Consider the following 15,666-nt stretch of genomic DNA (forward strand, 5'->3'; position numbering starts at 1 on the left):
CTCGACTATTCCTCTCCTTTTCTCTAGCCTGGTACACTACGCGTGCTTCAGTTTGCGCGCGCGACGGGGGGGGTGGGGGGTTGGAATACCCTAAATTTGATAAATATTGGTTTATATTATTGTGTAGGATCTGTAAAATTGGGTTATCCTATAACTTATAATGATCGAAAAAGCACATGAAGTTTGAGTTTAAAATACATGAAAGTTTGAGTTCATGTATTATTATTCGGATTTTAATAAATGAACAACGTGTCCCCTTGTAAGGGGAGAGTACGTTTAGATACAGTTATCTACGACGTACCACAGTACACTTTTTCAGAATGCTGTTTGGGTTGTGGAAGGCATCATGGAGGATGTAGCAGGTTCTGGAGGGACTGTTTCTGTTGCGGTTAGCGGTTATGTAGTCGTGAAGCTGTCGTTATGTTGTGCTAGTTGGAAGAGTTCGTCCGTTTTGTTCAAGCAACGGAAGAGGTAGTCGCCGAAAACGGTGTGGGGCCCCTGAATAGAACCGTTATCAAAGGTGTCTCTTTGATATCTTTTATGCTGCGGAGCCATCGCTTATGCTTGATGGACCGGGAGTGGAGGCACGGGCTCGATTTCCGTTAAATGTTCATGAGTGGTTCGTGGACCGATATGAGGATCATCGGTTGGTACGAGCAGTGTACCGGGTCGGCCACCTTGCGGACTATGATGCGGCATTCGAGCATCTCACGGCTGGTGGCGTCGTAGTTCTCTTGGGCATCTTAGCTGATAGAAAGACCGACGGGTAGAGGTTAGAGATACCCAGGTCACGGGGCGGTTCCGGAATTTCGTGCATATTTAGAAGGGCTTGCTCCGGTCGGATCCTGTCTTTCAAGGGTTTCTGTAGTGTGAGATTATATGGGTATATCAGTTCGTCGGTATGAGCCAATGCCTGCGGTCTTGTCAACCGAGATTCTGTAGCAGGTCTAGTGCATGGGCGGCATGGGCCGGTCCACAGCAGCCTTCACCTGTTCCAGGAATATGGAGGGTCTGTGGAAGAAGCTACACAACGGTGAGTACTGTCCGTACGAGCTTCAGGCGGAGCTGGTCGGGGCACAGCTACTACTTTGTGATGTCCGAGAGCTCGCGGCTGTGCTGAACACACCGGGAGGTCAGTCGCTTTGGTCGTCATGGCTGATACTATAGCGTCTTGGGCTGACAAAATCTTTGGTGTTGTTGATGGTTGGACCGCTGGTGTCACGGTTGGTGTATGTGTGTCAGCGGCTAACTTAGGAACGTCCGAGAATGCCGAGAGCAAAACTGGGCTACCCTTATCTGTTGCATTGTTACAGCGTGGGGCGAATTGTTTATTCGCCGTACACGGAAGGAGCGCTAGTCATGGCACCTGGAGATGAGGAGGTACTGGTGGTAGGTTGAAACTACGTATTACCAACCAATTGCTGCTCCGCTTCCTATTCCGGCGCGTCCGGTGGTGGAATCTAGACAAAAAAAAGCCCACACCGATTCCTCTGTTGCTAGTGTCCGGTGTTGCGACTAGTTGCTGGTGTGGCAGCGGGTGGTATAGGCGTATGCGTAGGCCTACCGCTGAGAACAAGTACGCATGTACAATCTCATGTACTACTTCCCACTTAACACCGCGCCTTTGCGTGTTAAGTCGGAGAGCGCTGCACCAGGAGAAGACAGTCAGGAGACTGATAAGTTCCTGACTGTTGATGGATGCTGGTCAATCAAACAAGGCTTGCGCTCGTTTGAACAAAATCGTAGAAGCGTTACGGATGTTCTCGCGCCCGAAGAAGATAATCGCACAAACCATGAGAAATGGTCATTGGCCCTTGCGGGGCTGCAAATGGATGCCCTTCACTATGCATATCCGGACATTCCTAAAGATGTCGTTCCAGTGGTAGTCAAGTGCTTACAGGATTGTCTGGACAGCCTTTTTGAAGGTCGCCAGATTCCCGTCGTCTAAGTACGCCTTGAAAATCTTATGGCGGAATTTGGTATTCATGTAGTGCTGCATATCGTAGCACCCGTTCTCGACGTCCTCCATGAGGCAACGTAGTTGATAAAACCGACCGTCCGCTGTGGTGAACGTGAGGTAACCGCGCGTGTCCGGGTGTACAAGTAATTGATGATATTAATAGCGTTGCGTGAATACTCGACCATACCCGCTTCAATGGGGAGCTGGTATGGGAATCTGTAAAGCCAGCGGTTAATGGGCACGTAGTTGTTGGTCATTCTGTAGTGGTCGACGCAGGTGGGCTTTACCTCAGCGTCCTTCTGAACGATTTGCACAGAACTAATTCATTGGCTAAACTTGCTTCCTCAGCTTTGCCGTCTGTGTAGCTTTGTGTCTCAACCGCCTGGAGGACCGGATCCCGTGCGCGGCATATCCGTCGGATTGGCTGCCCCCCCTTCTCGAGTAGGAGTTTGACTAGGACATCGTTAGTATAACGCGGGCGTCGTGGATCGTATCGAGCCACGTTCAGGCGATCTTTCAACGTTTGGAACTCGTTGGGACTTTTGGATCTAAGCAAACCTGTTCAAGTGCCGAAAGTCACACTCGTCGGTAAGCTTCTCGTTCTGAGGCCCATAGGCCGGTGGGAGGTAAATCTTGGCGAGCTGTTCCACGGCTTGGGGAATGAGAAATCCAACAGAAACTTCACCTTAGGTACGTTAAGCTGGAACTGTGGTGGGGATGTTGACTGGTCCCAGCAAATACCAACGAGGGTTTCCTGGAGATGGTCGAATCCAAAGAGTGCTTCACATCCTCGAGAAAATATACTGGCTTGGTTCAATAGAGTATTGGAGTACCATTCGGAGCCCTAACATATCGAACGAATATAGAAGTAACTTGCGATGGCTGAGATTGACTTGTCCGTTACCTCCGAAGTCCTGTAAATAAATCCGTAAAACAACTTGTACTTGAAAGTCCAGTCGTTCAAAAAATGACGTAAATAACATTGCTGGAATAGATCCAGTTGACATAGACTAGCACATCTGCCTGTTCGCATACAGTAGAGACCATCGGACCCATCTATTCATCCTTATGTATCATGCTCCGCCTGTTGCCTCTTCATTGGGTTCTGTCTCAAGCACCTCATCTGTGTCAGTTGTATGTAGATCATATGCTATGTCTGGTAGCAAAGGGGCGGTTGCGGGGACACATCCCCTGTTTCGTTTTGTAGGACTGGGCTGCTAGGGCTGCCTGCAGGTGTGGCAGATAAGGCAGAGCTTGTTCAAATGCCGTAGCTTTATTGTGGCCGTTGCTGGAAAGACATAGTCCGCGAAGAGAACTGTCTCTGTGTACAACGGCATTGCCCTGCGATGATATGTACGAACTCATCATTATGTGAACTACACATCAGTCCTGAAACAACCTACGAAACAGCACGAGTGTTTGCCTCGACCAATATGCATACGAAGAGTTTTCGCGTTGGTCCATTAAGACTCTTTCTTGCAGTAGATATAAGTAGGCACCGGCATATTGCCTGCATTTTTGCGTTCTGTAAAGTGGTCTGTTCTGACCTTGTCAGCCTGACGGACCATCTCATTAAAGGTGTTCACAATACTAGTGAACTATGCGTGTAAATAATTCAAAACCTTCCGAGTTTTCAACTTGACAACAGTACTTTATTGACACATGTGTTTGCTTCTTTACGCTAACACCAGTCCAGATCTTTTACACACGCGCTCGACAAAATTTGGGATGAAACTGGTACATAAATTGTAAAATTGAATATGCTATTTATTTTGAGCCAAAATTTATATTGTATGTGTGCCTATGGACGTAAGGCTCATAGCGTAAACGTACTCCGTTTTAACCTTTCCGAAATGATTTCAAACGTAATTACGCTTTACGTTATGAACACTTCTGAAAAAAAACAAAACAAAATTTGTGTCAAAAGTCCAAAAGCCCGCCAGAATACGGATGGTTCTCGTTAAAGTTCGGTACATGTCGGTGTGCCCTTTCATTAGTCACTGGCTCACCGGCGACATCAGTCACCGTTCTGCAGTTTGCATAGACCAACCAGCAGGGCCCAAACCGTTTGTATTGTAAAGCAATACACCTTGACTGTCTCTGCAGTGTACAGTTCTACACTAACACTATAAATTTTGAAAAAAAAAGTAAATAAATCGTGGGCTTTTTAGGCTGTAGGATTTACGCTCACCATATTGATGATATCTATAGATACACATTCACAGCCCGATGTTTTCTGGCTCTGGCTCTAGCTTACACCGAAGTATTCTACGATTACATGAGAGAGTCGTATAATAGGTTGTAACGAACAATATTCAGGATCTTGTTTCAGTAAAATATGGGTGCCATATATGTATATATATAACTTCGTAGGGTTCGAATAATTAACCGCTATGGACGACACTACAGTAGTCAATCTTGCGCCTGACTATGGGCCTCCGGCCAGCTCGAATACGGCCGATGATCACGTGCATACAGAGTCTGCGGCTGACAGTCCAACAAAGACACAAAAAAGACCGGCAATCGATCACTTAGATAAGGATGTCGCTTCCAAAGTACCTCGTTCGGACCCAGCGTCTAATCACAAATCACCAGCACAAAGTACTAATGTTGGCGAGCACACCCCAGATACTAATATTTCTGACAATCTAAATGATACGGGAATGAATGATCATGATACTACGGATCCTCCCGAGTTGCAGGATAACAACCTTGAGCCGAACCCCTTTACAAACAACGTAGCCAGCCCTGTGGCTGCAACTGCAAGCGAAACTCAACCAAGCACAGGGGATATTGTAGGTCCTGATGAGATAGGTGTATTAAGAAAAGTAATAGAATCTCAGGTTAATGGAGTGCCACACAGTGTAGATCATGATAGAGTCGATACCATGGATGTGAGAGTACCTCAGGTGACTGTATTAGCCGAGGGACCACAGCATGATAGTAACAATGATAATGTAGGTGTTTCCGCGGATGGGAGTGAATTGGATCAGATGTCTAATACCCCGCACTCTGCAGGGAGTGATACTGACGAAGAATCTCGGGGAAATATATTGGAGCAGAGTATAGAACATGACAATGCAGATGCAGACGCGGAGGAGAGTATAGTAGACCAGATATCCGCGGAGCAACAGTCTGTAAGGAGTGATACGGAAGGGGGCTGTACGTCCCAACAAGAGCCGCGGTCACCGCAGCAAGAATCAGATCGGATTACAGAGGAGAGTGGGGGTGCGCATGAAGTCCATGAGAATGGGACCGAGTCACATGATGTAGATTATATAGGTCCAGGCTTGCAACTGAACGGGCAGGTGTTGCCGACAACGCACGTGGCGCATGAGGGTATAGTGTTTGAATCTCCGGGACCGCTCAGCGCAGGGGTTGACCCAGTGCTTGGGTCGAGTAAAGGCACATACATATTATCTGCAGAGTACACCCAGGTGAACGAACTTGGATATCTGAACTCGCCCAAATTCTTTCACTCGGGGTCACAGACAGCCAGACAGTCGCAAAGTGCGATAGAGCAGTTATCTGCAGATGCCACAAAAATCAACACAGTGGGTACAGGCGCGAGCATGCACACAGAAACAGGCATAAACTTGTCCGGACCAGGCGTTGGCCCACAGCTACTGTCGCATACTCCAGGCCATCGCAACGGCACGAATATAAACACACACACGCACGGAACATACGAACCTAGTGGGGCACAAGAGTATGTCCGCGAGGATGCACAGCCACACAGCGGCATTCACTTACACGAACAGGACTCCGCACACACACACATAGAGTATGGGGCGAGCGAGAAGCCCTACTTAGAACCGCTAACCCTCACAGACACATACACAACACTACACACCACACAGGCACCCGCATACATGCACATACACGAACCTATGCCCGGGCCCACAAACTCGTTTGACGACGTGAACGCGCACTACTACGTTGACGACAACACGCCCAAGAGCCAATTGGTCGATATGCTCCATGGCCTCAATACAGTCGGCACCAGAGACGAGCTGCTAGCCCGTGTGCTCAGGTTACAGCGGAATGAGCTGGAGCCGGGGGATTTACTAGTAGACTATACTGCGTTGGCGAGTAAGGGTCGATCGGCCGCGATCAAGGTGGCCAGGGCGATGGGACTGGATGTGGAGAAGATGGCGCTCTCTCTGAATGATATAGTGGACTTGTTGTTCACCACACACCACAAGAATCTGTCGGACGCGCATCAGCACACACTCGCGCTGCATAGGAACTGGAGCACCGCGGAAGGGGTGTCTGCGAAGGAGTACAATTGGAAATGGACGCAGAAGTATATTGACAGGTATGTACTGTACACGTGTGCGGTGGCTGTACTATACACTTGATACTGTACACGTATGTGGTGGCTGTACTATACACTTGATACTGTACACGTGTGTGGTGGCTGTACTATACATCCGATGCTGCACACGTGTGTGGGGGCGCATTTGGAATGATTGCGTTCTGGGACGCAAAATGTTTGTCATATTGGCATGAGAATTGCCTCCCAAATCCCGTAGCGATTTTCGCGCTTCCATAAACATATATAATTTAGTACTACCCACTCACAATTTCAATATGTGTGTATTGGCTGTGCGGCTATAGGTTGAGACAGACCACTGTGGCATTTTCAGCCGTGTTGCAATTATAAGTACGGCAGCTTAGCAGCCCAGGCATCTTAACACATCGACGAGGCTAAATGGATTCTTTCCTTGTCTGTACGGTGTACCAATGCTCATATTATACCCCAATTATCCTATACTCCCCACAGCACCCGTCCAGAAAAGTCACGAGGCCAGGCCCAATCAACCGATGCTGACCTGTGGTCCGATGCCGATCTGCACCGGTTACCCACCAAGGATATTCGCGTTATGCTCGAAGGCTTGAATACCTTCGGGAGCAAAGAGGAATTGGTAGAGCGAGTAGACCGGGCCAAACGGGACGAATTGATCATGGACGATATATTCGTGGACTTCAATCTCTATGCGGCGCAGGGGAACACGGACAAGGTGTTTAGTAGAGCCCGCCTGATGGGCGTATTTGCGGGCGTGGAGGACGTGAAGCAGTTGACTACGCCTGAGGTTGTGCGTATGATGTTTGAACACCAGCATGCGAATATCACGCTCAGAGACCACGAGCGTTTGGCCGAGTTTCGGGGCTGGAATGCAGATGATGACGACGATGCCAAGCGCTTCAACAAGAAATGGACGGAGGTGCACTGTTTGAAGGGTGTTAAATTGCGTGAGCGTAGACCTGTAGGCAAACCCACCTTGCACGATCAGGGACCTGATACTACAGGAACAGGTGCAACCACAAACGGGTTCGCACAGGCACACGCTACTGAGTACGCACATGCGACCCACATATCGGACCGGCATTCAGGAGAGGGCTCGAATGGTTTGGATTCAAGAACTGGTCTAGCTCAAGGGTCCTACCATAGTTCGACGCATGGGGGTGACACTCATATGCAGGGGCATAGATCGAACACCATGCCTTTCGCAACGGCAAATCGCAGGGATGGGCGGGATGACCGAAGCTCGAACACACATATGAGCGATGGGGACGGGCTACCTATGCTGAGCACAGCGGGGCTTTCGCGAGACAGTATGCCGAGTCGAGGACATGCACACACAGATATGTCCAACCCTGATGGCCTCAAGGCACACACGAGGGGGATGTTTTCCGAACCACAGATACCGCTAGTGGTCGATCCCTACCAATTGGGCGCCTCGCTGCGAACCCAAGATGGCGAGAGTGTGCACAAGCTCTCTAAGGCGCGTATACGGCAGTTGCTGACGGGCTACAACACCAGCGGGAACAAGGAAGAGTTGGTGGCACGGCTGGGGCGAGCGATGACCAACCAGCTTCACCCGCATGACGTGTTCGTGGACTATACCACCATCGCGCACAAGTCCAAAACCGTAGCCAAGGCGATCGCTAATGAGCTGGGTCTGTGCACTGTGGACAAGTCCGGGGGCCCCATGACGGTCCCGGCTATTATCGACCTGCTCTTTGACCACCAGTACATGGTTATGAAGGACGAGGATCACGTGAAGCTGGCGGCATACCGGGGCTGGTCTGCTGAGAATGCGGCGGGCGAGAGTGCGCAACAATACAACCGCAGAGTTACCCGCGAGTATGTGGAGGGCACACGGCTAAAGACCTGTCGCAAGGAGAGCCGATCCGACATTGAGCCGTTGGCGCCACCGTCCCCCAGCACGAAGTTTGTGGATTATACGTCAAATGCGTACCAGAAACTGTCTAAAACGGAGTTGTGCGAGTTGGCTGTCAAGATGGGTCTGGACGAGACCATAGTAGGCCGGAAAACCAAGAAACCCAAGACGGCGGAGCTGATTGATTTCTTATTCAAACGCCAACAAGAACTGCACTCGGACGCGAAACATGAGAGCATAGCGCTGACGCGAGGGTGGACAGAGGCCCACGCTGATGAACTGAGTGCCAGGGAATTCAATGACAAATGGGTGAGCAAGTACGTGGAATTATCGCGTATGCCGAAGGATAGTCTCAACCGGCTGGCGTGCACCGCGCTGCCGGACGCGCGAGACCTCACCACCAGACAGAAGCAGCACGCACTCGCCAACCACTATGCACTGGAGCGCGAGACTAGCCTGACACCGGTCAACACGCTACGAGAGTTGTTGAAGGGCCTGAACATCTTTGGCGAGCGAGAAGAACTCGTGCTGCGGCTGGACAGGGCCAACCGCAATTGTCTGGAAGTGGACGATGTGTTCTTTGATTTCTGCTGTCTCACGTCCCAGCCCAAAGCTATGGCGGTGGAGATGGCGAAGGTTGTCGGGGTCAGTGTGGAAGTACGGGGGAGGAGCCTGACCCTGCCACAGATCATTGACGCGCTATTTCGGCAACAGCAAGACGATACAAGCGATGAACACCACGTTGTATTGGCTACCCACCGCGGTTGGTCACCCGAAACGCACCCGGAACAGGACGCGCGCGAGTTTAACGAGGGTGTCTTAAACGAGCACATCTCGGCAAACAAGGTCAAAACCTTTGCCCGTGAGCGGGGCAACCCCACGGTTGTAGACTCCTTCGGGTTTGTGGACTATACGTCGGCCACGTACACGAAGCTGTCCAAGCCGGAACTGACCGAGCTGGCACAGAGCAAGGGCCTGGAGGTGGTTGGCGAGGATGGGAAGAAGCTCAAGACCGTGGAGATCATAGACCTCCTGTTTGCGGCGCAGCATCAGGAGCTGAGCGATAGCTGTCACACGCAGATCGCCATTAGTCGCGGGTGGACGGCTGAGAGTGGCATGGAGGCGATCGAGTTTAACCGGCGGTGGACACAGCACTATGTGATGTACGCGCGAATGGCGCGGGGTGACTTTACCGCTCACTTTATGCAGGTTTTGCCACATCTCGAGAATCTGGCGCTGAAACCGCGCCAGTACGCGCTGGCAACGCACGACGCGCTGGAGTGCGATTAAAGCAGATGGCAGATGCTGGCACATATATCATACATACACTACACACGCAACACAAGACAGTGGCCATTGTCAGCGTACCACGCGCTGGATTGAGACTGAAGCAGATTTACATATGAACAGCAACGAATTGTTTACCCCTTATGCTGAGATGGAGATTCTGGCAGTGAAGCCGCGGCAGTACACCCTGGTAAACCAAGATGCCTTGAGGGACGATTGAGGCGGATATCGGAATGACGCACACGTATATCATACACACTTTGTGTACACGGCGAAGAACTTAAACCCCTTTATCTAGAGGTTGACAGCACACACAGCACACTGACGCGTTCGAATACGCTTGGGAATTGTGAAACACCCTGTATATGTACGGAAATATCAGCCATTCCCGACAGAGTACAATCAGATTAAGAAGACAATATCTCCATGTACATATAGATCAGCACACAAAACATACACAACGGAGGGTACGACCCTTTTTTTTCTGGGGTCGAGGTCTACGAGTGGAGTGGTCAGATGTGTGCGTATGGAATATTGTTTATCCCCGACAGAGCATATGCAGAGCGCCATATCACATAGATGAATCATTCAGTACGACAACAGACTTCAGATGTTACATACGTATTTAATTAAAGTGCACATGTGGTGAGTGAGCGCTGGTCAGCTCCTTACCGCCAGGTATTTTCACCATGTGGCCTATACAATTGTAATCTTTGCATACGATTTGGCATCTCCATCGGTCCATAAAAGCCCACAGTCGGCCCAAGTTAAACTGGATATTTATTTTTATGATCATTTATGTACTACATATTTGTTAGCAATCAATACCGAACCTCCAGCGTATCGGAACTCACGACTGTCCGGCGATATCCAGCCGTTCCCGCAGTGAAAGCTTGCCATACATCGAATCATCCTCACTGTCTGATGACTGCCCCTCCAGCACAACCGTAGGACCCCTCTGGTCGCCCCGCTCTGCCGCAGTCGTGCGACAATTCCTACCGCCGCTGACATTGAGACCAGGGGATTTACTACTACTCGGAGTCTCGTGATTGAGGTTCTGTTGTTGGTTAGTGATGTTCTGTTGTTGATTGGTGATGTTCTGTTGTTGGTTGGTGATGTCCTGTTCGTCGGTATTAAGCTTTCGTGACGCTATCAGTACTGGGGAGTGCCGTGTTTGGCTCACAGGCGCGTCTACATTCAGCGCTACGTATGTCCGTAGGCGCGGTGTCTTCGCCGGTGACTTTGCCTGCTGACTTGGGTCTGTCAGTACATCCATCTGTGCGTGTGAACTTGCTCGTGCATCCGTACGACTGGACGGGTGTGTGCGTGTATTCAAACGCCCATGTCGAGGTGACTGTGGTCCATACATATATTTAGGTGCGTGTGAGTCCCCTTTCTGGTTATATAAATGTACCTCCTTCTTGCCATCGAGCTGGCGCCGCGAGCGAGTGGGTGATAACGGGCTGTTCGACACATATGCAAATACACTCCTAATCCCCGCAGATGCCGTGCTTTTCGGCCGGCGCACCACATCTGTATCCGAATCGGAACTATCAATAACTATAGGTTCTTTCTTGTTGCTCACGAGTCTGTGTTTCCTACTGGGTGCGGCACCAACACTATCCACAGCCTTGTCCGCTCTGGGGTGCGCAGGTGCCTCAGAGTGTGCGTCTCTGTGCTTCAGCCTCCGTTTGGCACCGTGCCCCCCGGGCGATACACACGGCCGTACAGCCGAACCCACCACACTCATGGGAAGCCGTATGCGCGTGCTATGTGCTCGCGCACACGGTGACTCGGAATCCGCTCTGATATCCACACTTTTATTCCCCTCCCTAGATTTATCCGCAGCCGTACCTGTGCCTGTATACCTACTACCCTCCCTATTTCTATTTCCAGATATGTCTGTGCCTGCATACCTACTACACTCTCTATTCCTATCTCCAGATGTGTTTGTGCTTGGAGACAACGCCTGTGGGCTTCTCTCAGCTTCGTTCGCAGGCGACCCACTATCATATATATTCCTCACCGCGCCTGTGAGTGTGAGGTCACAGGGTGTGTGCGACATCTGCCGCTGGGTGCCAAACGCAAACGGTGGCGAGTGGCTTGGCACAGGCGCATGGTCTGTATCTATGGTAACATTCTCTCTCTGCGCTCGGGCTACGGCACTACCGGAACGGACCGATGTGAGTGAATCTCTATGCCGGCTCCCCAAGGAAGTACGAGAATCTATCTCTGGGAGCAACTCTACATCCACAGTCACACCCGACTGCGAGTTGGTGTTGGTGTTGGTGTTGGTGTTTATGCTTGTGCTTGTGCTTGCGCTCCTGCGCGTTTCCGTCTTGGGGTGCGCATTGGGACTGCCGCGTGCGTTGACAAGGGTGGTACTGCGAGGGTTTACCGTCGCACTCAATACATCGTTTATACTGTTCCTGTTAGATGTGTCCGATGTGGTGGTGGTAGTATCTCTGCGCGTGCATGTATGTGTACTGGGTCGTGTGTTCGTATCAGCTTCTATGCCAGTGTTGATACTTTGATACAGATTGGCAAACGAAGTGTCACTCCGTGACGTTGGAAAAAGATCCACAGCACTACGTGGTCGTCGTTGTGTGGCCTTCGCACCGTCTTTTCTTCTTTGAGTCTGTAATCTCTGCAGAAGCGGCTGTAGGAATATCAAATGGGTCAGAACGAGACGGCGTCAGAGATATTTGAGTGAATCAGCAAGCGGTTGGATGTGTTGCATGTGCGAAGAAAGAGTGTGAGGAGCGCAAGTGTATGCAAAACTATACACCACCATTAACAGTACGAAGACGATGTGGGAGTGGAGGTACTGTGCATGGAAGCGCGTCTTAGTGTCGCGACTTGGCAATTGGCAAAGGGTTAAGTAGACACTACAGACGGCACACCCGTGTCCGCCATGGTAGCAACAACCGTGAGATGAATAAATATAGAGAAGATGGTTTTACTTCTATGTTCTTGTTGTAAAACGCGGACGACGAAGGCATATGCTCGTCATTCAATAAACTAGGTTTATTTGTCTCGATATTGTGTGGGTTTCGTATGTTGCGATGGGCAGCAGCGCATGAGTACAGTTCTGATTATGATGCAACTGTGATAACGTTGTTATGTAGCCCCATGTAGTCTAGTGAACACGTGATGCTTACACGACAAATACAGCTCAGCTTATATGTAAAAGCTATAAACGTGCACGCCAATGTCACGCCAAAAATAAAAACTCCTCGACATCAACGCCAGTAAATCTCACATCCAGAGAGATTGACCGGTGTATGATCTCGAAAGGTGTTTACAAAACATCGAGAACACGGCACATTCAGATCGACCAAACTTTTTCCGCCTACACACCTTCGGGGAGCTGAGATCCAGCTCGTCAAAAATGCCAGAGATATGGGGGGTGGCATCTATGTCAATCACAGCCCCCGAGGCATGGCGCACATCGGTGTCTGTTTCTGTTGGGTGATTGCGTTTCGGCGGAGTTTCAACCGTTTCGTCGGCTGCTTTTTTCCTGCGCCCTTTCCTCTTGCTATACATTCGGTATTCGTGGTAAGAGTGTACATGATGGCATATAATCTGCAGGTCATAGATATTTTGGATGGGGAACGGAACACTTATCCCATCACTGGTGGGCCGTGTTGGAGTGATAGAAACTGAGGACGACACCACAAACCTTAGAAACATCGTTAAGAAATTTGAGAAGGTTTATATATTCCTATCGATAGAAACTTTGCGATAGCACTCAGTAAGGACTATGAGACCATGGCCAGACAATCATAGAAACCTCAAGCCAACGTTTCACGTCTCGCCACTGAGAAATATAGATACTAAACAATCACCCGTGCAAATCGACTAAGTAGACCACAACAGGTATAACAAAGTCAGGGGAATTGCCATACCTTGTTTCGACCCGATGTGCGTCGCCATATTTTTGGATGAGATCACCCCATCGCAGTTTCTCACGACATAGAGGACAGGTGCCAGTCACGGGCAGCAGATGTGTGGGATCGTCCTTCAGGAACCAGCTGTACGAGTGCCGATAGGCGGTTATCAGTACAGTTACACGGTCCAAGCTGTGCTACACAGTGAGCATACACGGATATAAAACGCGTCCATACGATTCCGTTTTCGACATCAATGGGGTGTGAGAAGGCTCGAGGCTATTTGTGCAGACATCCTTTAGTTCATTAAAAAACATATCAGAGCGTATGATGGCGCATATAAACATCGCACAAACCTCGAGAAGTATCTGACTGTTTTGACAAACCGGATATAGATAGTACATACATATATATAATCCATAAAGATGCGTCTCATACACATACTTGGAGAAGATCCACAGAGACATACGATGCATATGCTTAGATAAGATACATTAGGATACATATGATACACATGATACACATACTTCACAAAGATATATAAAACTAAATATGATTCATTACTTAGAGAAGATGTATAAAGATACAGTAAAGTACGGAAACGCATATGATACACGCACTTAATGAAGATATATAAAAATCATATGATTCATCTACTTAGATAATATGTAGAACCATACAGTAAAGTTCGAACTTTGTGAAGATACATAAAAACGCATATGATACACATACCTAGGTATGACCCATGAAAATTCATGACACACATAATTAGGTAAGATATATAAAGGTACAGTGAAGTACAAACTTTGAGAAGATCCATAAATATACATATAAAACGCATACTTGGCGAGGCAGCCCATATGTGTCCGCATTCGACACTTCTCGCGGCCACAGCCCAACCAGCGGATGGTGGGGTCATTGAGATCGATATCGTCCAAGCAGACGAGACAGGTATACTCATAGTCAATATCCGCATGCTGAAGATCATCGTCAGAGGCTGTAGTATAATAAGTGTATTGATATATAGGACCACGTTTAGATCACACAATTGTCGACGCTAACTGATAATAATAATATAAGAACTTATTGGCTGAATCCGTTAAGTGCTGAATATACGACATTAAGCTGCGTGGAATTGCATCTCATACTCTCACTGGTCCACAAATTGAAAAATAGGCTTACAAATAGATTGTATATATTTAGATAATACATACCCAAGTATACCACCCAATACACAAGTCCGTGCCCAAATAAGTGACCCTAATATCGGTATATCGTTCGTGATCGGGGCCGCGGAGGGCATGCGAGCCTATAGCCGCCACAATGACAAGCCAGCGCAACATGTGTCGCTACATGACCACACAGATCAATTTTAAACTAGAAAAAAAACCACGTATGGTTTATTTCTATTGCGAACTTGTAGATAGTAGACACCATAGATACAGCCGAATCACAACTGACATACACTCACAGTACATGCTTGAATCCCAAGCGGGCGCGACACTACCAATTGAAACATACCGATTAAAAGACTTCTGCCCCGCACTTGCATGATTCATGACACTACTAGTAGAGATACTACAGATCAAAAGATAAATACCCGATGACGTACCTGCTGTCGATTTGAGCCATCTGATGGGTCCGAAAAGTATACGCATATGCGCTGGAGCTTGCACGTGATGACAGAAGTCCGTGGCGTAGCGGTCATTGACCCACTGAATATACAGTATTTCGGATTAGAAGGCGATGGTCTGTCCATACTTGAAATCAATACTACGCCAATAACCGACTAGGTCATATGGTATACTTTTGCTCTCTACAGTAATCCTACCACACTTTTACTTATAACCCCAATCTAATCTACTGTTTGATATTCACACATCCGGTTAATGCCACAGTAGGTTGTATTGCATCGGATACACATGTAAAGGTTTGCTGCAATACGGTGTTTATGCAAAAGGGCTTTGACACACATTTGAAAATTAAAGCTCGTTATGAACTAAAGTCATGCTAGTCGAGATGTGAATATGCATACAAAAGTGTTGAAGGCTAGAGTTGAGAGCTATTTGTATATACATGACGGCTTAGGTATAATATTGAAACGCTGCTATTTTACTCCCATATATACTATAGTATGCGAGTACTACAGCAGGCGTTTGAGCGACAAACAGTGGGTTGATATCTGAACAGCAAACTTGATTCATGTTTTGAATAGGTACGAAGGGTGACACTTTGAGATAGGTTCTGAAAGGGCTTTGAGGAGAGTGGAGAACACGATAATATACGACTTATATATATATATATATATATACATACACACACACACACACACACACACACA

The 15,666-nt window shown here is 48.6% G+C and overlaps 3 protein-coding genes across 3 annotated transcripts in view; 2 read left to right on the forward strand and 1 right to left on the reverse strand.

Annotated features, from left to right (window-relative positions):
- Positions 1-954: 954 nt before the first annotated feature.
- Positions 955-1,948, forward strand: SARC_06878 (hypothetical protein; the record flags this gene model as incomplete). The annotated part of the gene is made up of 3 exons (XM_014299196.1): positions 955-1,145; positions 1,314-1,389; positions 1,637-1,948. 3 exons carry the CDS (start codon positions 955-957, stop codon positions 1,946-1,948), a joined length of 579 nt encoding a protein of 192 aa, XP_014154671.1.
- Positions 1,949-4,168: 2,220 nt separating this feature from the next.
- On the forward strand, positions 4,169-10,127 carry SARC_06879 (hypothetical protein). The gene is made up of 2 exons (XM_014299197.1): positions 4,169-6,278; positions 6,747-10,127. Exons 1-2 carry the CDS (start codon positions 4,354-4,356, stop codon positions 9,436-9,438), a joined length of 4,617 nt encoding a protein of 1,538 aa, XP_014154672.1. The 5' UTR covers positions 4,169-4,353; the 3' UTR covers positions 9,439-10,127.
- Positions 10,128-10,207: 80 nt separating this feature from the next.
- Positions 10,208-15,666, reverse strand: part of SARC_06880 (hypothetical protein) — a gene marked incomplete at its 5' end in the record, with an annotated part of 5,522 nt that continues 63 nt past the window's right edge. The window contains 5 exons of the mRNA XM_014299198.1: positions 10,208-12,094; positions 12,796-13,069; positions 13,344-13,469; positions 14,169-14,322; positions 14,938-15,040. Of these exons, the coding sequence (XP_014154673.1) occupies positions 10,286-12,094; positions 12,796-13,069; positions 13,344-13,469; positions 14,169-14,322; positions 14,938-15,040 (2,466 nt within the window). The 3' untranslated portion in view covers positions 10,208-10,285. The remainder of the gene's footprint in view (positions 12,095-12,795; positions 13,070-13,343; positions 13,470-14,168; positions 14,323-14,937; positions 15,041-15,666) is intronic.

This window comes from Sphaeroforma arctica (genome assembly GCF_001186125.1).
Source record: "Sphaeroforma arctica JP610 unplaced genomic scaffold supercont1.514, whole genome shotgun sequence".
Lineage (NCBI taxonomy): Eukaryota > Ichthyosporea > Ichthyophonida > Sphaeroforma > Sphaeroforma arctica.